At 40.9% G+C, this 22,338-nt stretch overlaps 1 protein-coding gene across 1 annotated transcript; it reads right to left on the bottom strand.

Annotated features, from left to right (window-relative positions):
• Positions 1 to 1,178: 1,178 nt before the first annotated feature.
• LOC147636129 (uncharacterized) lies at positions 1,179 to 14,854 on the bottom strand. Its single transcript, XM_086801571.1, has 7 exons — positions 13,815 to 14,854; positions 2,854 to 2,929; positions 2,498 to 2,714; positions 2,324 to 2,399; positions 2,044 to 2,169; positions 1,855 to 1,900; positions 1,179 to 1,756 (listed from the first exon to the last, which is right to left on the bottom strand). The coding sequence occupies exons 1-7, from the start codon at positions 14,667 to 14,669 to the stop codon at positions 1,512 to 1,514; spliced, it is 1,641 nt and encodes a 546-aa protein (XP_086657697.1). The 5' UTR covers positions 14,670 to 14,854; the 3' UTR covers positions 1,179 to 1,511.
• Positions 14,855 to 22,338: the final 7,484 nt, after the last annotated feature.

Here is a 22,338-nt window from a genome sequence, read left to right as displayed (position 1 = left end):
ATACTTGTGTAGATATCCCGACCTTTGGCACATGGATAAATCCATGTGTTATGGTTGGCAAGAAGTAATCTCAATAGAACTCCATCTTTCAATAGAGTTGTAAAGATGCTAACCATGCAGTGTAAGCATGTAGGCTAAGGGGGTGAAAGTGGATAATATGCTTAAGACCCTAGTGAGTGAGGCAAAGGGAGGGTGCATCTAGATTGTCCTACAAGGGTTGTAGGTCATCCATATGAAGGCCCTGTGAGAAACCACCGAGTGTCCCTACAATACCATACCCTATCATGTCCCAACTCTACTAACTATTGTGATGACTCCAAAGCACGTTTCAACAATCTATGTCCAAAGTGTGGAGGCGATGTATGTATGTCACCATCTACAAAAGTCCATCTACCATCAGTGTGGTGCTACTCCAAACTCTGAAAGAATCACGGAGTGCTATGATGCCTTAAATCATCTTCAAAAGTATACCTACATCTTGTAAGCATCTAAGAGGACACACCCAAGGTAGTGTCAAAAGCTTTTGACACACCCAAGGTAGTGTCAAAAGCTTTATTGTAAGTCTACAATTTTGCAATAAAGTCGACATGTCTATGTTCTAGCCTCCCCAATGTAAATGTGTGACCCAACCAAGAGTGTGTCTTCGATTTTCGTAGCCCAATGGCTCTATATCAAGGAAGCTAAGTTCTACCTCCAATACATATCCATAAGGTTTGGCCAATGTATGACCAATCATGTTACTTTTATAGTTGTTGGGATCCATAAGGTTTGGCCAATGTATGTCCAATCACATTAGCTTTATAGTTGTTGGGATCCACTGGATCATTGACCTTGTGGATGGGAGAAATGGTGTCACTAAAACATGAGGTGAAGAGCCATCGCATGAAGCTCTATCGAACATATGGGCTAGCGAAGGGACAAGAGTATTGCATTTGCATGCTTGGGCAATGGGCAATGTGCTCCGCGAGTAATGCATCATGGCGAGGAAGTGAATCAGGGTCATGTGGTGAGGCAAGTATATCCTCTGGTGATGAGCGTGTGCAGCTAGTCCTGGAACAATGGCTGGGAACGGACATTCAGTTTTGGAGCCACTTCAGAAATCCATACCATCTCTAGAGATTACAGAACCCTCCTGGAAAAATCAATTACATGTACCTCTCACTTTACAGGAAAAGATATCCAAGACCTGCAATATAGGACTCCATTCCTTTTTCACAAATTCCCAGCAGGCAATCACTGACAATGGTCAGCAGCTTGCGCAGTCATTAGAGCAACAGGTTTCAAGTACCCTTCCTAAAACCTTGATTCCCTAGAAGCCAGACAAAATCTACAAATTAGCCTCTATAATTGTGGCTATGGACAGTTTTGTTATCAAGGGAGCAATCCAATTTTACTTTACAGGCTTATAGCAGCAGCCCCAAAATGATCTTTACACAGTAAGTCAGTGCGCATGGGACACAGACTCTTGCACCATGTGAGTGGATATAATTAAGTTCATGGCATCTATTTGCTCAGTGGTCACTAACTGGTCCTTGCTCAACCATAGAAGGACCCTCCACATCCCAACCACCCCAAGACAAAGAGCCACAAAAAACCCCACCCCTTATTTTTTTCTGCAGATGTTCCAAGCTTGCAACACGCTGCATGGAAGGTGTTCGCCCCATTTTGCTGCCCACTTGCTGCTGCTGCTGCGTATCAGACCCAAATTGTGCACCAGTTGTTGCTACAGAAGCTTCACTTGTTGGAGTCATCCTCACTACAAGCAGGAAGGGGAATTAGACATATTTGTTAGATAGATCAAAGAGGAATGTATTCTGCAAGTTCCATGAGCCCAAGAGCGAAAAGCTTATATACCTGGAGAAACCCCTGACCGTGTTACCATGTCCTCTGCCATTTCGACCTGCAAAAGGCAAACCACAGTGGCCCTTAAAAAGGTATTTAGATCGGTATTCTCCCATTTCCCAATTAATTTCAAGCAAACAACAATCATCCTATGAGACCCATCTTTGAGCAGGTGAAGATGTGCGCTAATAATGGTCTTACCTTGGCTCTAAGCGCCTCCACATCTGATTTAAGAACACGATTGTTCACCACTGCATTGTTGAACTTCTGAGTGATGTCAGTTAGCTGTTTGAACAAAGAAGAATTTTCTACTCTCAGCTGTGCAACCTGTAAACACCAGATACCAAACCCATTGAAAAACATTTCCGGAGACTTCTCAAAGTAAGAGGTTGTGCAAAGAGTTAAGAGGCGTGAATTGCAGCTAACTCGCAAGCAAAAAAACCCAAAAAAGAGAGAGAAAAGGGGGCCATTTTAACTAGACCTGCATCTCTAGATCACTTAGATGTGCCTGCTTTCTCCTCCTTGACCGCCTTGCTGACTCTCGGTTGGACAACATTCTGGAAACACTTCCATCAAACTTAGAAATTTGATGACAAAAAAAGGCCTGTTTATCTAGGGTACCAAAAGTTCCCTCCCAAGACATGTACAAGAATACCTTCGCATTCGCTTGATATCACCAGGAACCGTGGTCTGGTCACCTGGGCCTGATTCCACTTCTGCATCATCATCATCGGACTGCTCTTGAGAAGACCCGCTAGTGTTCATCCTGGCTGAGCCTGAAAACACAACTCCACTTTTTGGCTTTGGAGGCAATGCTGGAATCCCTATTGGCCCAGCTGCGGTTCTTTCTGCATGCCATGAACAACTGGTCTCTGCACCTCACGCCCATTCTCCATTATATGAGGAAGATAATTAAATTCAGAACCAAAAATCATACCTTGCAAACCTTCAACAAAAGGATCATGCAGCATCTATGCGAATGAAAGACCATTATGAACTTGAAACTTATACCATTAAATCCAAGTTCGGCTTTGGGAACTGCTGTCACACGACCATGTGAACCAATTGGGGCATTTCTCCCTTGAGACTGTTGCACACCTACAGCAAAGCAGGCAGGTGTTTCAGCACTAACCGCATATTTTAATGGGGCAGAAGGGGTTTCATAAAACACTTGACCATTAATGCAATTAAACACTTAAATTGGCCACAGCCTTAAACGTATGCCACTTAATTGTAGCGTATAGGCTTGCTGTACTGATCCACAATCCTAAACCTGATTAAGAACAAGATTAAACATGATTAAGACAGAGGAGAGAGGAGAGAGAGAGAGATTGGTCAGGGTTTTTCTTTGTATTATATGGTACAAAAAGGTTGCTTAATGAATGTACATGGCTTAGGCCTTGGTGTCACGTGCATCCCGCACTTGGATACCACGTGGACATATCTGAACAAGAAGGTGCAGGACTTGGAGTGGAAACTGGTCCTATGTGAGCCCAGTCCGAGACAAGTCAGCCAGGGTTCCACTCTATGCATCCGAGGTCAGGTGTGCATTGTCCTGCACATGAGGCAGCGCCAGTCCGTACTGCAAGTCTCCCTCTAGAATGATGTTAGGTGATCTGTGTATCTGGTCTATGACCGGGTGCCGTACATTTGTAGGTGCGTTTAGGTTTCATATAGAAGAGGGGGCAGCCTTTTTGGCTCCCCCAGAAAAGGAGCTAAAACTCCTTGCATATCTCATGGAAGGGCTTGGAGGCCACCCTAGAGAGGGCCTGAACTTTGAAGGCCCAAGGAACAGCCCATGTGCTGTCAACCAACCCTAAGGAGGCCTGAACAGCAAGGCAGCCAGGCCAAGCGGGCCCCGGCTGCCTGGCGGCCAGCCAGTCGGCCAGGCCAAGGTGGCTGCCTGCAATAGACAGGGCAGTCCACAAGGCAGCCAGGGCTTAGCAAAACAGCCAAAGCAAAGCGGCCACCTTCCACATTGTGAAACGACTATTAAAAGGAGCATTAAATGCTAATTAAACAAGTCGTGAGGATTTATTTTGATGGCCGACTAGAAGGCTGAGGGAGTATAAATACTCCAGCCAAGAAAACGATTCAATGATCTCATTGTTCACAAAGTGCTGAAGCTACTCAAGAGGCCCGGACAACCAAGGAGAAGCTAACGCAACGGTGAAAACTGAAGGTCAAGGGCAGAGATTTATCTCAGCCAAGAAGGTCAAGATTTGCATCATTCTAATAAAGCAAATACACCATTCGTGGTGGGGGCCCTACAAAGGGTATTTGGGACCCAATACTGTGTCCTCTTCTCCCTCTCTCTCTCTCTCTCTCTCTATTTTCTGCACATCTACTTCAGTTTTGTGCGTTATATTCGTCGTGAAAGATTGCTGAATTCTGAGCATTGAAGTTACCGATTTCGACCACAAAGCTTCCGCATGTTACATTGGTATCAGAGCCTTCTTCAAGTGTGAAGATTTAGCCAAAAAAACCAGAAAAAAAGAAAGAATTTTTTTTTCTTGCTTGTGTGATTGGTTTCTAGACTTCGGTGGACCACCCCCTGTCGGTGTGACTCCTATCCGTCAAAGGACGGTTGGTTTTCAGCCTCCGGAAGTCTCCCACACACACAGTGGATGGTCACATTGCGCTCCAGAAAGGAAGTGCATTTTCCTACTATGGCGAACTACGACGAAGAGAGAGAGCGACAACCTTGGGACCAAAGTGCCATCAAGGACATCAGGCATGAGTGTACCGGAGATGTTCCAACAGATGATGCCAGCAATCGCAGAACAGGGTCCCAAATTGGAAGAGTAGTAGAAGGGCAGATCTTGGCCCTGGAAGAGCGCACCCGTTCTCCAGCTCCTCTTTTTCCGTCTCCTCCTCCCTCTCCTTCTGTTTCCCAGATTCCATATCCTCTACAAAATGACCCTTTTAAAGGGTCAGGACCGCAGCCCAGTTCTAAGCTCGAGTTGCAGGTGTGTGCATTGGAGATTCGACAGATAGAAGACCGTGCGGCAGTAGCTCGTACTGCTACACAAGATGATGCCACGCGACGCATGAAACACGAAAGATACCTTGCAGCTTTGGACGCAAGAATGACACCAGCGGCTTCCTCAAGTCATTTTCTCGAGAAAATGAACTTCAGTAAGTATAATGGTAAACTCGACCCCATAACTTTGTATTCCTAGTTGCATCAATTTGAAGCTTACTTTGCCGCTATTACACATGGTGATTTTGGCTTGTTGGTACTTGGAAGGTGAGGACATTCCTTGGTGGACCCAGTGGACTCATGCCCACACCAGATTAGGTACGGTGGCTTATGTTTGGGACGAGTAAGCGGCGGTTTTGTATCGCCCCATTTCCTTGAGCGACTCGAAGACGAGTTTAGGGGAGTGCGTCAAAACGCGCAACTAGTCCTTCAGTTTAGGAGAGTGCGTCAAAACGCGCAACTAGTCCTTCAGTTTGCCAATAAGATTTCAAACTTATGTTTGCAGTTGGGCTTATCTGACAAGGACAAGAAAGGGTAATTCCTTTATGGCCTTGACACGCAAATCCAGTGGGAGGTGCGTATGTTTAGGCCAGCCACCTTCGTAGACGCACTCTCACTTGCGCAAAGTGCTGAAATGAAGCACAATGGTGGAAAGCCCAAGACTTCCCAGCCCAAGGCAAACGCCTTGGGGGGAAAAGGCCAGAGAACCAGACGCGGTCTTCCTAAGGACACAGCACCGGGGCCTTTGGCTCCAAGAACTCGACCAATGCGCCCAAGCTTACTCCAGACCAGAAAGCTCCAACAGGTAATACCAGTGGTAAATTGAGTGCGAAGGAGATAACTCAATACAAGGAGGAGGGTAGGTGTTTCTTTTGTCATACAAAAGGACACACTTCTAGGGAGTGCCCTAAGAAGACTACCACTCCACAGACAACCACCCCAACCTTCATGGCTTTAGTGGTGAGCCCAACTCCCACACAAACCCCAGCGGTAGTCCCTAGTTCTTGGGATCCCAGTGCTCCGGTTGGTGCAATCATTAGCCGGGAGCTCGAAGATAGGCAGAAGGGCGCCCATGACCAGGAGTATGAGCCCAACAAATTGCTCAAGACCTTTGGCTTAATGAATGTACATGGCTTAGGCCCTTGGGAGTTGACATCTAGCCCTACATAACTTCTACTAACTTTGATGAATGATGGAATGATGAATGATTGACTTGGTATGCTAATTAATGAATGATGCTTATATATATGTTGAGAGGAGCTGATCGGCCAGCTCTAACAGCTATCGGCCAGTTTGCTAGGATAATATTTGCATAAATGCCTTCATTCAATGCTGTGCTTTATTGATGCCACACTATGCTGGCCACTGCTAGGGACTCAGCTGCCTACTGCCTAGGTATCTATTGGTTGTCGCATGAGGCCAAAGGGCTACCGACAGGACACCAAAGCCCTCTGTGTTGCTGATGTTAATGTTGTTTATGCTGACGTTGATGATGATGATGATGATGATGCCACACTATGCTGGCCACTGCTAGGGACTCAGCTGCCTACTGCCTAGGTATCTATTGGTTGTCGCATGAGGCCAAAGGGCTACCGACAAGACACCAAAGCCCTCTGTGTTGCTGATGTTAATGTTGTTTATGCTGACGTTGATGATGATGATGATGACGATGATGACGATGATGTGATGCTATGGCTGATGCTGATGTTATTGCTCATACTAATGGTGATTCTTATGAAGATGATGTTAATGATGACACTAGTGATGTACTACATGTCCTAGCTGGTGGATTAATCAAGGATTAGATTGTTCACGCTGGAGATTAGCCATGGCACGGGTGTGCACGTGACATCCCCTCCTACTAAACTTGATGATGGGGTGGACACTCTGTCATCCTTCCTCCCTAGAGTACTGACCTTAAACTACTACTTCTAACTTTGACTTCTTTGACTAATATTTTTCTCTAAACACCTTCCACTTGTGATCTCCACTTCCAAGTCTTGCTAAAGAATTGAGCATTTGTTCCATAGTTGCCCCCATGCCTACTTTTCCCTTGGGCCTTACCCTTAACACAACGGTGGGTCACCTGCCGGAACTCATCATGCCTGTTGCTAAGCCTTTGGAACTGATCTGAGAGCTTAATGATGTATTGGTTTTGCGTACATACCCTCAGGGAGGAATGCTTTCTCTAGCTTCGCCTGTTGCAAACCACCCCATTTGCTACCCTGCTACATTCTTTTGCTGGAATTGTGCACCTTCCTTATGACTATGCTTAGTGGGCTGAGCCTGAATTCTCTGATACCAATGTTGTATGCGCGGAAGCCTTGCTGTATTGATCCATAGCCCTAAGCCTGATTAAGAACAAGATGCTGATTTAAACATGATTAAGACAGAGGAGAGAGAGACATTGGTGTCACGGTTTTTCTTTGTATTATATGGTACAAAAAGGTTGCTTAATGAATGTACATGGCTTAGGCCCTTGGAGGTTGACATCTAGCCCTACGTAACTTCTACTGACTTTGATGAATGATCGACTTGGTATGCTGATTAATGAATGATGCTTATGTTGAGAGGGGCTGGTCGGCCAGCTCTAACAGCTGTCGACCAATTTGTTAGGACAATATTTGCATAAATGCCTTCATTCAATGCTGTGCTTTCCTGATGTGATGCCACACTATGCTGGCCACTGCTAGGGACTCAGCCGCCTGGTGCCTAGGTGGTGGCATCATATTTGGCATATGTAATGGCATCATACTTAGCATATGTGGTGGAATCATATTTAGCATATGTGGTGACATCACATCTAGTATATGCTTTAGAATATGTAATGAGGTCTCTTCTATAAAAAGGACCTACTTCTATGATGAATTTATGCTTTCCACTACATCTTGTACTTCCTCGATCCCTTTAAGATTGTGCCGATTATCTTGTTAATTACAATCTCTCTCTTCTTCCCACTAGTGTGTTGTTGTACTCTAGGTATTAACCAACATTTCAATGTTGCTGCTGCCCGTGGAGCTTCATGCTTCAGAGCCCATCGCCACCAATCAAAGCTCGTCGCCGTTGTCTTGGAGTCATCCGCCGCCCATCGTCGCCGTCCAATGCCCGCCCGCCGCCATGAGCCGCCGCCTCAAAGACCACCGCCGCCAGGTGCTAGTGCCCAACGATCCACCACCGCCAGTCCGCCCACACTGCCCCACCGTCGTGCACCACCTCAACCAACTCTGAGACCAGCTCAGCCAACTGTCTGAGATAAGTGCCTCGCCCATGGCTTCTCCTCCAACTCGGCTTCGTTGTCCCTTGGGTGTTTTGAGGGAAAGAGGGAAGCAAAGGATCAACTCACTTCAGTATTATGTTCACAAAGGTACACGCAATTTCTTTGGGACTTTTTCTCATACACTATTTGTCAAATTCAAACACTATGCTGCATATTTCGAGATTCTTGTTCATTAGTGGAGGTCTTGTAAAGTGGAAGCATCGATAGGCACTCATGTTCCTGTGCAATACTCCCAGAGTCTTGTGTTAACTCATTCAAGTATACACCCTGTTTTCGGTATACTTCGGCGTTCACATTGAAACTCGCGGTAGGTGCGCGGGGGACTAGGGCCTTTGACACACTTGTTGATACATCAATGCATATTAAAACATGTAAACATGGCCACAGCCTTAACACATATCCATCATCACTTTGCATAAAACATAAAAGCTGGACAAAACATCCACAAATGCTGAAAATGGAGCTTGCACATGTGACACCGCATAGAGGCCGGAATGGGCCGACCCCCCCCTTGGAGTATTTTATTACCCAAGGAGAATAATATCATGTACAAGCTTTGAGGGCCTTACTCTCCCCATGGGAGATACCGGATTATCCATATACAAATGCCATAACACAGCCCAACACGAGGCTACCAAGCCGGAACACAGGCTGTAGGAATGCAGAACCAACAATATAATCCATATACCTCCGTGTGGGTTCTGATTCTTCCCCAAAAACCACGGGTCTTCATGCAATAGAGTTGGTACAACAAGTACAACTCTCCATTCAGCCGGTACAAGTACAATGGCTGGTACAACAGGTACAATGGTTGGTACAACAAGCACAAGTATAAATGCTGGTACAACAAGTACAATGGCTGGTACAATTGGTATAGTGGCTGGTACTAGCAAGTACAAGTACAAGGACTGGTACAACCAGTATAGTGGCTGGTACAACAAGTACAATGACTAGAAATCATAATAAATGATTAAATACCCTTGCCTTCAGTATTTCTTCGTGATGGAAGCCTCCAAAACAGTCCCCAACAGCCGGTATTCTTCATGGGCAGCCTTCAAGAGAGAGAGAAAGAGAGTAGCCATCATTAGGGCAGCTTGTAACGGTGGTAGAGGCTAGTGTGCAGCAAGAGAGCCTCCCTTAATGAAGAGAGAGGGCTCCAATTTATAGATTTGGGCCTCCCATGAGCTAAAATGGCAAGAGAAGGCTACAACGACAAGTGGAGAGCCACACAATAGCTGGAGTGACAAGTGTGAGGCCACTTGTCTCACTTTGATCCACTTTCTTGCCACATGTCCCAATCTAAGAGATGGGTTCTCCCATAATCTTTACCTCTAAAAATATCCCAACTAGTAGACATTCTATCATAGACACTTTGCTAACTCTTGGTATCTGCTCAATTCCAGATGTAATGACGCGAACAGAATTTCCATCGGAGTCGGGGGCCAAAAATAGCAACTCATCTAAATTTTAGGAGTGTGGTCCTTTGTATTCTAAGATAATCCCCCATTCCCAAAGCTTGTACTTTCCAAATATTTAGACATCCTGAAGTCCACCAGACCCCTTTCATACTAGAAAATGTCCATGCTGGTGACATCCTAAAAAGCTTCTTAAAAGTTGTCTGCAACTTTAAGCTTCAAGCCATATATTCAAGATATAATCATGTCCCACCGAGTGAGCGAGACGAGATAGTCTCAAAAATCTAATATAACTCAAGAATCCATGTCCCAAAGACATGGGTAAGACTAAATAAATCTCCATAATAGCAATATTAAAATCATGTCCCAAAATAAATGGGCGAGAATTCCGTGGAAGATATGCTAGACACAGGCACAAGAGCCAATTGTGTCTCAATCACCAATATCAATGAGATAATCATATGGCAATGAAAATCACCAACCAGGTGCTAAGACACTTAAATAAGTGCCATGCACAAGAAACTAGTGCCTCGCACAAAAACATGCGCTATGCACACAAATTGGTGCCATTCAAGAGCACAAACCATGGTGACAGAAAAGTTGGTTCTCCATAGTTCTGGCAATCCTTTCTCCCAATCCCAACAGTTCCCATGTTCTCCCATATAATCCCAACTCTGATCAACAAGCATGGTGTGGAAACAATGAAACACTCACTCCACAATCGCAACACGAATCCACGTGTATGGTGAAGTGTTCATTGAATTGCCCTCTCACAATCCCAACATGAATCCACATGCATGGTGAGATGAACAATGAACCTCTTGGCCTCTTTATGGAGACATAGTGATTCTAATATGGCTTTAAAATAAATAAATCCATGTCCCAAATAAATGGGCGAGACAAAACATTCCCATAAGTCCAGATATCATAATCATGTCCCAAGTAAATGGGCGAGACAAATCAGTCCCATAAGTCCAGATATCATAATCCATAAACCTGAGGATGGATCCAAATCCCTAGAAAAGAAGTCCAAGAATCCATAGACCTATATACCATAATCCTTGCATACCATAACTATTACCACATACTCCGTGCTAACCACACACCTTGGAGTAGAGGTGGACTTTTATCCATAAAAGCTTCATATCCATGAGATATCCAAATATTTCTTCTCTATAAACTGGGACAGATTCGTCCATAGAAATTGCTTGTAAAGTCCAATATCTATATAAATCTCGTCCAAGAAAGAAATCTCCATAGATATAATCCATCCCAATAAAGGGAGTCATAAACAATGTTTCCCTGAAACCATCTCAAGGCAAACAACACCACCTTTCTCCTCGCATGGCTATACAAGGGTTAGTGAACATCAAAAACACTTCATAGTAAATAGCAAAAGCACCAACTTTGCAAACTCAAAGTATACTTAGCTTTTCTTTGCTAGGTTGGTCATGAAGCCAAAAGAAATATCTCTTCACCATATCCTAAAGATATCCCGAGATATATCTCCATATAGCTTGCCTGTAAGCTTGATAATATAATCCACAATATCAATATGGAAAGAGTGCTAAACGTGTGCACATAAAGCCAACTCCACACTTCCAAGATAAAATTTTGTGAATTCATAAATCCTTAGATCAACAAGCTGTCTATTGCTCATGCTCTTGCTTCATAAGCTATGAAGCGACTGGCCATGCTTTACAGCAATGATGGTAAGTGTGGTCCCCACTTGCGATCTTTTCTCTTCCTTATTGATAGAAGGAAGCCTCCGCTTCCAAGAAAGCCTATGCTCTGATACCAATGAAACTCGCGACAGGTGCCCGGGGTACTAGGGCCTTTGACACACTTGTTGATACCATCAACAATAGAGTTAGTGTAGCAAGTACAACTCTCCATTCAGCCGGTACAAGTACAGTGGCTGGTACAGCTGGCACAGTGGCTGGTACAGCAAGTACGATGGTTGGTACAATAGGTATAGTAAGTACAAATGCTGGTACAACAGGTACAATGGCTAGTACAACTAGTATAGTGGCTGATACTAGCAAGTCCAGCAAGTACAATGGTTGGTACAACAAGTACAATGGCTAGAAATCATAATAAATGATTAGATACCCTTGCCTTCTGTATTTCTTCGCGATGGAACCCTCCAAAACAGTCCCCAACAGCCAGTATTCTTCATGGGCAGCCTTCAAGAGAGAGAGAAAGAGAGAGCCATCATTAGGGCAGCCTGTAACGGTGGTAGAGGCTAGTGTGCAGCAAGAGAGCCTCCCTTAATGAAAAGAGAGAGGGCTCCAATTTATAGATTTGGGCCTCCCATGAGCTAAAATGGCAAGAGAAGGCTACAATGACAAGTGGAGTGACAAGCACGGGCATGCACGTGACAAGATGTGTCACAATCTTAATCACCTTTCTTGATTCATTCTTGCCCGATTGTGCCAAGTAGCTTATGCATAGTACTAGCACATCACATCTCCTTGCTTTAAGCCCAGAGAGATTTTGTGGTCTCTCAACACTACTCAGCTAAAGAAGCAATCCAAAGACACAAGCAGCAAAGAAACCATCAGCGAACTCCTCCGAGGCTACACCCAGCCGATGTTTTTTTGGAGCATCACAAGAAGCGTCGACCTCACATCAACCATCGTGGACCTAGGAAATGTGCGATCTGCGTAAGGGCTCAATCAGCAACAGCATAGACAGACATATCGGGCTAGACATTCTTTTCTTATTAGGCTTTGAAACTTTAACTTATTAAGGTACAAAGCTATTATTATTAAGGCTAATATATGTTAGCCTTATTAAGGAGCAGCCCGTCTCCCTTACAATCTTCACAAATCAGCGTAATCTGCAGCACCTCCCAGTGATCTTCGCAATCTACCCATCAGCAATAGCAAAATCTGTGAAAGCTTGCTAGCCCTCTTGTTGTGACTGGCATCAAGAGTTTGAAAATTATTCTGCAAAGGGGTTCTCAAGCTTTGCTTTGAAGGTTTTGAGTTAAAGCCTTAGTTATAAGGTTTCCCAAATTCTCTGTACACATAACCATGTGCAACAGGCCGGTCACATGGAGGATCATGGCGGGGCCTTTTCATACTACTTTGGAGCCTATACAAGAGAAGCTGTGTCACACTGATGTTTTTGGGCTGTTTGCCTATCATTCATTGTAACATGCCTTCATGCTACAGAAGGCAGCCTTTGGTCACCATCCTCACCACTTGCACTTGTGAAGCCTTTATAACATGCCTTCATACCATAAAAGGCAGCCTTTGGTCACCAGCCTCACCACTTGTCCTTGTGCAAGCCTTTGGTCACCATCCTCACCACTTGTCCTTGTGCAGGATCATTTTTCAACCTCCTGTCTTTCATTGATTGTTGACATTGGAGGTATTACCATGATCACCACCCTATTCACGTATCTTGGGATCCTAATCTTACTCTCATCTTTCGATGACAACATCGACAACTTCATATGAGCCTTGAAAGACTTTCTTAGTAGTATTTTGTTTTATGCCAAGGGAAATTGGATAGTGATAGGTCAAGTCATTTTGTAAGCCCCAAAGGCGGTGCAACAAGTAATTTCTTGAAGCTCCACATCAGTGATTAGGCAGAACCTTGTGTGCCATGTCTCCTGAGAGACACTCACATGAGCTGAGTTCCAATGAAAGAGAGGTAAGGGATACACTGTTTTTTTACAAAGACCAACCCAAAATTGGCTCAGACTTGCACGACTTTCCTAGCTCTATTTTTGCCTTCCTTGAGTGTCAAGTTACACTATATATGCCAAAGCTATTTTTAATTCTAGCCTATCCTTACACCTTAAGCTTTGCACTTAACCTTAGTAATATCCAATAAACCCCTTCGCTTACCCTTACACCGTAAGCTTTGCACTTAACCTTAGTAATATCCGACAAACCCCCTGCCATGTACTCTTGTCTAAGAAAGTGAGTCGTCGCTTTCAGGTAGAGTATGACAGAGTACATGAAATCTATTGCTCTTTTGCAACCTCCAAGGCTGATGTAATGTTTCCTTCTTAGAAAAAGCAAACGTGTTTCAGTAACACTCTTGTTGGACTTGAGCCAACACTGACACCAAGAGCATAGCAACCCGGTAATGTTACAGATTTGCAAAAAATGTATACAGTTCTTCTGCAAACAACTAAACAGAACAACTTGCAGTGGCCATGTCACGCTTAAACATTTAGAGCAAAGCAAGTATTGAAAAAAACAGCAAGGAATTCGATGAGAGAGAGGGAGAGAGAGAGAGAGAGAGAGAGAGAGAGAGAGAGAACAATAGAGAAAGAGACCCGTGTTAGAGCAACCGCTGCACAGGCCATGTCCAGTTGTCGCTTCAGAAAATGCTCGTATTCCTGCAGGTTCCTGTGACCGAAATTGGGCACCTCATTCTGCAGCCCAGTGAATAAGGGGTTTAAAGCACCGGAAACTTGTTGTTCAGGGAGCTCGTTGATTTCAATTATGGAAGGGCCATCCTTGGTCTGTACTTTTGGGGGGGCAGAGCCATGATGATCATTCTCACTCTGTCCCTCCGAAATTGAAGAATCCTCTCTTGCAGGAGTTGCATTAGGGTTGGGGTTAGAGTTAAGGTTAGGGGGAATAGGGCTAGGGTTAGAGTTGGGGGTATGGGGGTTAGAGCTATGGCGATGACTAACACCATGACCATGACCATGACCATGATTATGGGTGTGGCTAGGGTTGGGATCAGGGTGATTGGTATGACTATGGCTATGGTTAGGGTTAGGATCAGGTTGCCTGTTTTGATCTGCATCTTCCGCTCTCTCAGTGGAGGTTTTACTAACAGTTGTTCCAGAATCGTTCATACCATGGTTCTTGAGAAACTCCTGAAAAGCCCACACAGAATCAATCCGACTCATTGATTTGGCGATCTCCTGTTTGTTGGTGTTCTCGGGCTTCGCAGGGTCGACTGTAGAGTGATTCTTCAAAAATTCTTGGAAAGCCCACACTGAGTCGATACGGGACATTTTCCCACCGATTTCTTCAGCGGGGCCGCCGGACTCTTGGGCCAAGAAGCTCTCCATTCCGAAGCTCAGGCCATGGTTGTGGTCGCTATTGATGTTGCTGCTGCTACTGTGGTTGGTACAAAGAGTGCCAACAATGTCGTCCACTGAGAAGTTGCGCTCCATGCCCTACCTAGGCTTTCTGCACACCTCTATCAGATCAACACTGTGTTTTTCTCTGATGTAACCCTAGCACACTCTGCCCTAGACTGTGCTGCTCTCTGTTGAAATTCAAGCTCGCTCTTGGCAAAATTTAGCTTGCAGAATCTCTCTGTCCAAGAAGTAAGGCAACACCTTAGCAACATTAAGCAAGGAAACGTAAAATAGCAGATCTCCTAATAAGCAAAGGGTAGACAGATAGTTGGTTGCATTGATGACGTGGAAAACATAATCGCATGAATTTCCATAATTTACATTTTTAACCCTGTGGTAATTTGCCGGTTTTTAAACTAAAATTATGTAAAAACTTTATTGGTTATTTTCTAGGATAAGGTCAAATTTCAACCGTCTTTTTTTTTCAGTCGGTGCAAAATACAGCTTTTTTTCAAGCATCTTTTTATTGAAGAACGTCTCTTTTTTAAAAAATTGAGAGAAGGCTCATCAACTTCTACTTCTATATACTCTTTATTAAACACGACTTACTCCCTCTCTCCACGTGGCCAAAGAAAATGGGCTAAGGAGAGGAGGATTTTTTGATTTTTGAAATTTGAAATCAAGGTATAATTTTTCAAGTATTTTTTGTTGTATGGCCTGGCCAAAGGATGAACTTGTCACCTAGTTGTTTCTTTTATCCATCTTATGGTGTGGGACAATATGGGTGTGCGGGGGTTTGTGTGTGTGTGTGTGGAAGGGGGAGGGGGATGGGGATGGGGGCGGGTTAGTCTCAACGTAGAGCTATGGCTTGTGATGCTAGGCACGCTTGTCAACCTTACTCTTGAATGTGAGGTTTTAACTCTTTACTAGGGATTAAAAAAGTATTCATTGGGTGGGTTAAGAACTAAGTCTATGTAAAAGTGTGAATTAGTTATCTTCGTTGGTACAACATTGCAAACAATCTCCAGTCTATTCTACAATCTCTAGCGAGCTGCAACATTGACTTACTTATGCACCACTAGTAACACCATGGAAAGCTTGTAATCTTTCAACATTCATAAGGTATTCAACCAAATAAAAAAGTCCTAGACACAAATATTTGTTCCGCCTTGGACAGCTAATCATGGTTCGCCTTCATTTTCCCCTCTTTTTCCCTTTAGCAATAGCTACTCAAGACAGCTAAAGTGGTAAAAGTCTAATTATTTTCGTTCACATGAATGCTAAGAAATCTACCAAGTGGGTTGCATGTGACATGCAATCTCTCTCTATTATGCATTGGGGATGCCTAGTGTGTCATTATATTTAGCTCAGTATCATGGGTGATTCTATTTATGTTGAATATATGCTTGCATGGATTTAGGTGGTTGTGTTTGTGCTTATACCAAACATGTGAGAGTTAATTTGTTGAGTGAGTCCAAATAATTCCGTATTCACATGATAACATATGAGAGTTGATTTGTTGAGCGAGTCCAAACGACTCCATATTCACATGACAGTAATTAGTCCAATTAATTGCTACCACATCTTAGTATTATTTTGTATAAATTGTCACCTAACATTGTGGATTGCATGAGTATAGGCTATGAGTATGAGGATGATACAAACAATATTCGTGCAACGATTTTTGCTTATCTCCATTGCTTAGAAGATTAAAATGTCAAGGCTTAAAGCCTTAAGATTAAAAGGCTTCTGAAAATTCCTTAACCATGAGGTTTTTAAAGCCTTAAAAAAAAGGCTTTAAAAATCCTTAACCATGAGGCTTTTAAAGCCTTAAAAGAGGCTTTTAAATCCTTAACCATGAGGTTTTTAAGGATTGAAGCCTTAAGATTAAAAGGCTTAATAAAAATCCTTAACCATGAGGTTTTTAAAGCCTTAAAAAAAGGCTTACAAAACCCTCTTCAAAGGGCCAAAACGCATCATCCAAGCCTCTATTAAAAACTTTGATTTTTCTTGAAAATTAGCACCAAAGAAGGGCTTCAAAATTTCAGAAAACCAGTAACTTTGAAAATTTCAGAAAAGAGGCGGCCTCAACAAAATGAATCCTTGCAAAATAAATTGAGCAGAAGGAGATGAGGGAAGAAAGATCTAACCAAGCAATTTATTTATTTATTTATTTATTTAAATTTTAAAAAAATTCCCGATGGCTTGAACAAATCCACAACAATTTACTCCAACCATGGAGCTTCTACAAGTTATGGCGGAGCGTACATGCTTGGCAATTATCTCCGAACGAAATGCTTTTCTCTACCAAGTGTTACTCTAGATTTTCAATGGCAATTTTCTCGACGAATAAGGTATGGTTGAGAGAACAAGAAGTATATTTCACCACGGTTCTTATTGGGTATTTAGACCAAACATTCGATTCTATAGTTTATGAAACGAGATGAAATTTTCCAAGGTTATAGTATTGAAAATGAAACTATATCTAGCGGGGAATTTCCACATGTGTTTGGAATACCTAAAATCCATATTACCCTTGAAAAAGATAATAGTTCCTTTGTATATTTTAGCTACTAGAATCTCTTGAAATCAGTCAAATTAATATTGTAAAAATTTTATTTTTTATGTAATTACTTCGTTAATATCTTTTCAATTGCGTTGTTGTCAAATTTGCCGAGCTAGTCAAGCAATTCGTTAATATCTTTTCAATTGAGTTGTTATGTCAAATTTGCCGAGCTAGTCAAGCAACTCAAGTAAGCAATTTGAATAGACACACTCATGCATTACAAATATTTTAAAATTTTTAATGTAATTACTCTCTTAATGAACTTTAACAAAACGATGCCAAGAGCATGGTATCAAACACAAGTCAACCAAATTTCACAATCACTAGACAAATTTGAGAGCTACATAAGAGTTTTCTTTTCCCTTTTCCTTTATTTTCATACATTGATTACATTATAGAGAAAATCTACGATCACACAAAATGACCATTAACTTTGTATTATAATTGGTTAACTTTGATAATTAATGTATTATTGTATATATGATTAGTAAACTAGATAGTCAGATTCACAAACCTACAATCAAGACCATTCTTAAGATAGTAGGATAAGCTAACCTTATGTTCTATCATTGTTAACCAAGAAGTTTTTTTTAATACTATTACTATAAACTGAGTTTTAACACACTTGCTAGAGATTTGTCATAGTTTAGCAACTTTAGCAAAAGACTTTAGTATTCCTAATAATCTCCCTGGAATAAAGTTTAAAGTATAATCGAGATGTTTGGATCTTTGACATTTCCATGAAACATTAGTAAACATAGGTAAGATAAGAAACAAGATTCTTTAGTAGTTCTTCTTTAGATAATACTTCTTAATTTAGGTATGACTCTAGAGACATTAAAACATAACAAATCAGACTGACACTCTTGCCAAAGCAAGAGGGGAAACTATCAATCATACATGAGGCCTAGGAGGAAAATCCTCAGTGAGCCCTTAGTGACATGGGTGCCACTTTTACTAAGTAAGAGGAATCCATCACACTAATGTGAAAGAGAAAATTCCATACTGTTGACCTAAGCTACATAATTAAACCTTATCAAGTAGGAAAAAGAGACCAGAGAAACCATAAACGATATCTAGAAAATGCTTTACACCTGAATATCCTTGTGAAGTATAAACTTTTGCTAAGCAAGAGGGAATTCATCACACTAATGTGAATGAGAAAAGTCTATATAGTTGACCTAAGCTACATGATTAAACCTATCAGGCATGAAGAAGAGACCATAGAGACCATAAACAATATCTGGAAAAGTCTATATTGTTGATCTAAGCTACATGAGTAAACCTTATCAAGCAAGAAGAAGAGACAATAGAGACCATAAACAATATCTAGAAAACACTTTACACCTGAATATCCTTATCAAGTATAAACTTAGAAATGACTATAGACTTTTAGCCTAGTAATGACTATAGACTTTTAACTTAGAAATGACTATAGACTTTTAGCTTAGTAATGACTATAGACTTTTAACGTAGAAATAACTATAGACTTTTAGCCTAGATAAAAAAATATGTTCGAATATCATTATTTCCCAAGTGTTGAAAAGCCTAACCTAGAGAGTTGAGGAAAACAAAAACTTAAATAGTCATGGTAGTTTGATGTTTGGTGTGTATCTCCTAGATGTAGAATAAGATACATGCTGGAGTATTATTTGCTATCAAAACCCAAGACACCTGAATTTTGAGGTGTGATTAGAAAATGATGCACATGTCTCACCGATGTTACTTATTTTCCCTTCACATTGAAAGAAACTTTTAGAATATTGAACTTCATTGTTGTCTTCTTTTTCCTTGATATCATACTGGTATGGGATGATAGATACGTTAAAGAGTTTGACAGTAACAATCATGATATTCATATGGACCTTGACCATAGTTATTATCACTTCATTTCACCAAGAGCATTTAGATACTCACCAAAACCATTTACATAACCACCATTTGGAGTTCGTACAAGTATCTTATGACCTTCAAGAATGATCTAATTGAAGGTGCCAAGTGGATGCCCATTTCTCATCAACATCCAACTTTTATCCACTCATATTAGCAGCAGCCAGGTAGACACGCGAGACTGAGGTTAGTTGCAATCCAAGCAACTAACAAGAGTGAATGTTACATGTGGCATGTAATCTCTCTCTATGATGCGCATTGGGGATGCCTAAAGTGTCAATATATTTAACTCAGTATCATGGGTGATTCTATTTAATACTTGATGCCAAAGATATGCTTGCGTGGATTTAGGTCGTTGTGTTTGTTCTTGTACCATACATGTGAGAGTTGATTTGTTGAGTGATTCTAAACAATTCCATATTCACATGATAACGTGTGAGAGTTACTTTGTTGAGCGAGTCCAAACGACTCATATTATGATAATAATTGGTTGTGAATGAGTCCAGTTAATTGCTACCACATGTTAGTATCATTTTGTTGAGAGATTCCAAATTATTTGTCACCTAACATTGTGGATTGTATGAGTGTAGGCTATGAATACAAGGATGATCATGATGGTGGTCCCTTGACGTGAACTCCTACCTAGGTGCTGGCATTATTTTGGCGTGTGTGCACCGTTACGATTAGGCCCATTGCACATAGTTACGATTAGGCCCATTGCACATAGTTGTTGGGCAAAGGGTTTATTATTATTTATACCTTTGACTTTGGACAAAGGTTATTTTTGTAAAAAGAAAATCCCAATCTTGGAAAGCACTCTATTAATGGCTCCAAGGGCTATTTTGATTAATATGATTTAAATACCATGTGTGGGAGAAGGAGCCACACAGATCAGGGGGGGAGATTGCACCCAATGTTGTGTCTCTTGATTATTAACTTATATTTTGTCTATACTTGGTGCAAGGGTTTAATTTTCTATTCATAGTATTTGGATTATACTATTTGATTGGTTTTTTCATTTTAATGTGATGAAAAAAATGATGCAAAAGTTCTCTACTTTTCAAATGTGAGAGAAAATTCTTTATTGATAAAAACATGTTCTATCTATTACAAAACCAAACCTAGTCCTTTGTCATCAAGGTGTAGTTCACGCAACAACATCATATGAGTTTTAAGGCCTTCATATAAGGTGCAATAAACCTTTGGGTTTACTTGTAATTAAAAAGTAAAACATGCTACATGACTTGTACATATAATTCCAGATGTGCACAAGTTTATAGAAAGCATACCATGTCAAGTGGATACGCAAATTTTGAAAACATGTTACATGAGACCACATGTATATATAATTCTAGACATGCACATGATTCGTACACACATGATAAGTTTATAGAAAGCATACCATGTCAAGCATACAATGTCAAGTGGGGGTGAAAATTTTGAAAACTTAATATCCATGTGTTTACAAACACATGGATCCATATATAATAGAAAATGGAGATAGTTTAAAGTATGGCATGAATGCATGATGCTTGTACAAAAAAGGTGTTCACAAAATCAACTATAAATCAAAGGGCTTTCCAAGGTGGAAGATGCTAGAATGTCAACTTATTTTGCATTATAAAAATTAACAGGAAATTCTTTAGCTATGCATCTCATGACTTGGAGTCCTAAGATAGGGGGTGAACTTTGATGATAAATAACTATTGAAAGAGAAAGCACTTATAACTTTGACTTGGAGTTCTAAGATAGGGGGTGAACTTTGATGATAAATAACTATTGAAAGAGAAAGCACTTATAAATAATTATTGAAAGAGAAAGCACTTATAATTTATGTTGTAGGCAAGAAAATAAGTGATTTGCTTGAGATGAATCCAAGGATTCCTACTTAATTGAGTTCAAGAAGTCCTTGGGTTTATATGATCACTCATGCATGCGAAGTCATAAACTATACATTTTTCTAGTAATAAAACTGTCACATTGGAACTTTATGCACAAGCCTAGAGTTTTAAAAAATATAAACACGCATGGGCAGTTCCAAATTTTAAGCCCAATTATAGATGGTTTGTTATCCTTGCATATAAACTTTACTTTAAACATCCTTTTTCTTCATAATGAGAATTTAAACATTTTTGTGGCAACATCAAATCAGTTGAAGATATGATTACACTTTTTTCCAACTCTAATAGATATTCCTCTATAATAATTTTGAGTATGTTTGCTTAAATAGTAGATTAATACATATTGAAGCATAGTCAATCCATGAAAATAAGAGTGGTGTTTAAATAAAAGTCTAGATTCTACTTAGTTCTTTTAGACATGAAGGATGGACTATATAAAATCATAAGACAGTCCCTTGAAAATTAAAGCTTTGCACCAAACTTTTACCATTTTTTCATATTATAAGTCTCCCTATTGGAAAAGAGAATAGTGGCTTGTTTTTATATAAAAAAAGGACTTTATCTAAAGTGGATAATGTAGAGGACAATCCACTTATTACAATGTTATAATATATATATTATGCACCTTTTTCTAATGTCCATCCTTATCATAACTTGTAGATATCTTCATTGTCTTTGTCTTGAAATGCAATTAATGCCTTTCTCTTGTTTTAGGGAAAACACATATGCATGCGTTTCTTAGTTAAAAGTGCATGCTTTTCACTACTTAATTTTTAAGTAACTGTATCATATATCTTTGTGTAGTCCATTCATAAAGTAGTTGTGAGCATAGCACTTAAGTGTTCTTGCTCAATTATTTGAGTTCATTAAGTTACTTATTTAACCACCACTTGATACAAAACGATGGTATTATTCGCTATGAAGAGGGAGAAACTTCTCACTTCAATCATTCTAGACAAATGATATGGGATGGGAAACAAAAATTCTTGGCCATATTCTTCTAGCTAGCAATCATGGCTAACACAATAGAGTGTACACATAGTTTCACTTCCTTCATCTATTATTGCTTATTCTTCATCCATTTGAAAATGTGTAAAAAGTATAACAATGATTAAAATATCAAACAACCTGTTTTCCCAAAACATCACCCTTCATCTCCCCTTTCTAAAACCAGATTTCGACTATAGGTCTAGTCCCCACAGGGTTCTTAGCTTTGTTGGAGGCTTGCATTTTACTTGGGTACCAGTTGTCCTGGGATGAATCTTCTTTTGTATCTGAGGATGATAGATGGGATTTAGTGTGTGGCCTGCTTAATGGTGGTTAACTTTTCTAGTGGTGATGGTTGACTGTAGGGTTGAGAAGTCTGTTATGTAATGCTTCTCTTTTCTTTTTCAAATATATATAT

Source organism: Cibotium barometz, chromosome 8, assembly GCF_041138505.1.
Source record: "Cibotium barometz isolate CiBa-2024 chromosome 8, ASM4113850v1, whole genome shotgun sequence".
Classification (NCBI taxonomy): domain Eukaryota; kingdom Viridiplantae; phylum Streptophyta; class Polypodiopsida; order Cyatheales; family Cibotiaceae; genus Cibotium; species Cibotium barometz.
The sequence above is the reverse complement of the archived record's forward strand: the minus strand, read 5'-3'. Positions and strand labels throughout refer to the sequence as shown.

Bases quoted from the DNA above. Each gene is read 5' to 3' on its own strand.
- LOC147636129 (XM_086801571.1), bottom strand. From the start codon at position 14,669: ATGGAGCGCAACTTCTCAGTGGACGACATTGTTGGCACTCTTTGTACC. The intron at 2,930-13,814 runs GTCTCTTTCTCT...GGTGTGCAACAG, and splicing joins CAGCGGTTGCTCTAACACGG to TCTCAAGGGAGAAATGCCCC. The intron at 2,400-2,497 runs GTATTCTTGTAC...AAGTGTTTCCAG, and splicing joins GATATCAAGCGAATGCGAAG to AATGTTGTCCAACCGAGAGT.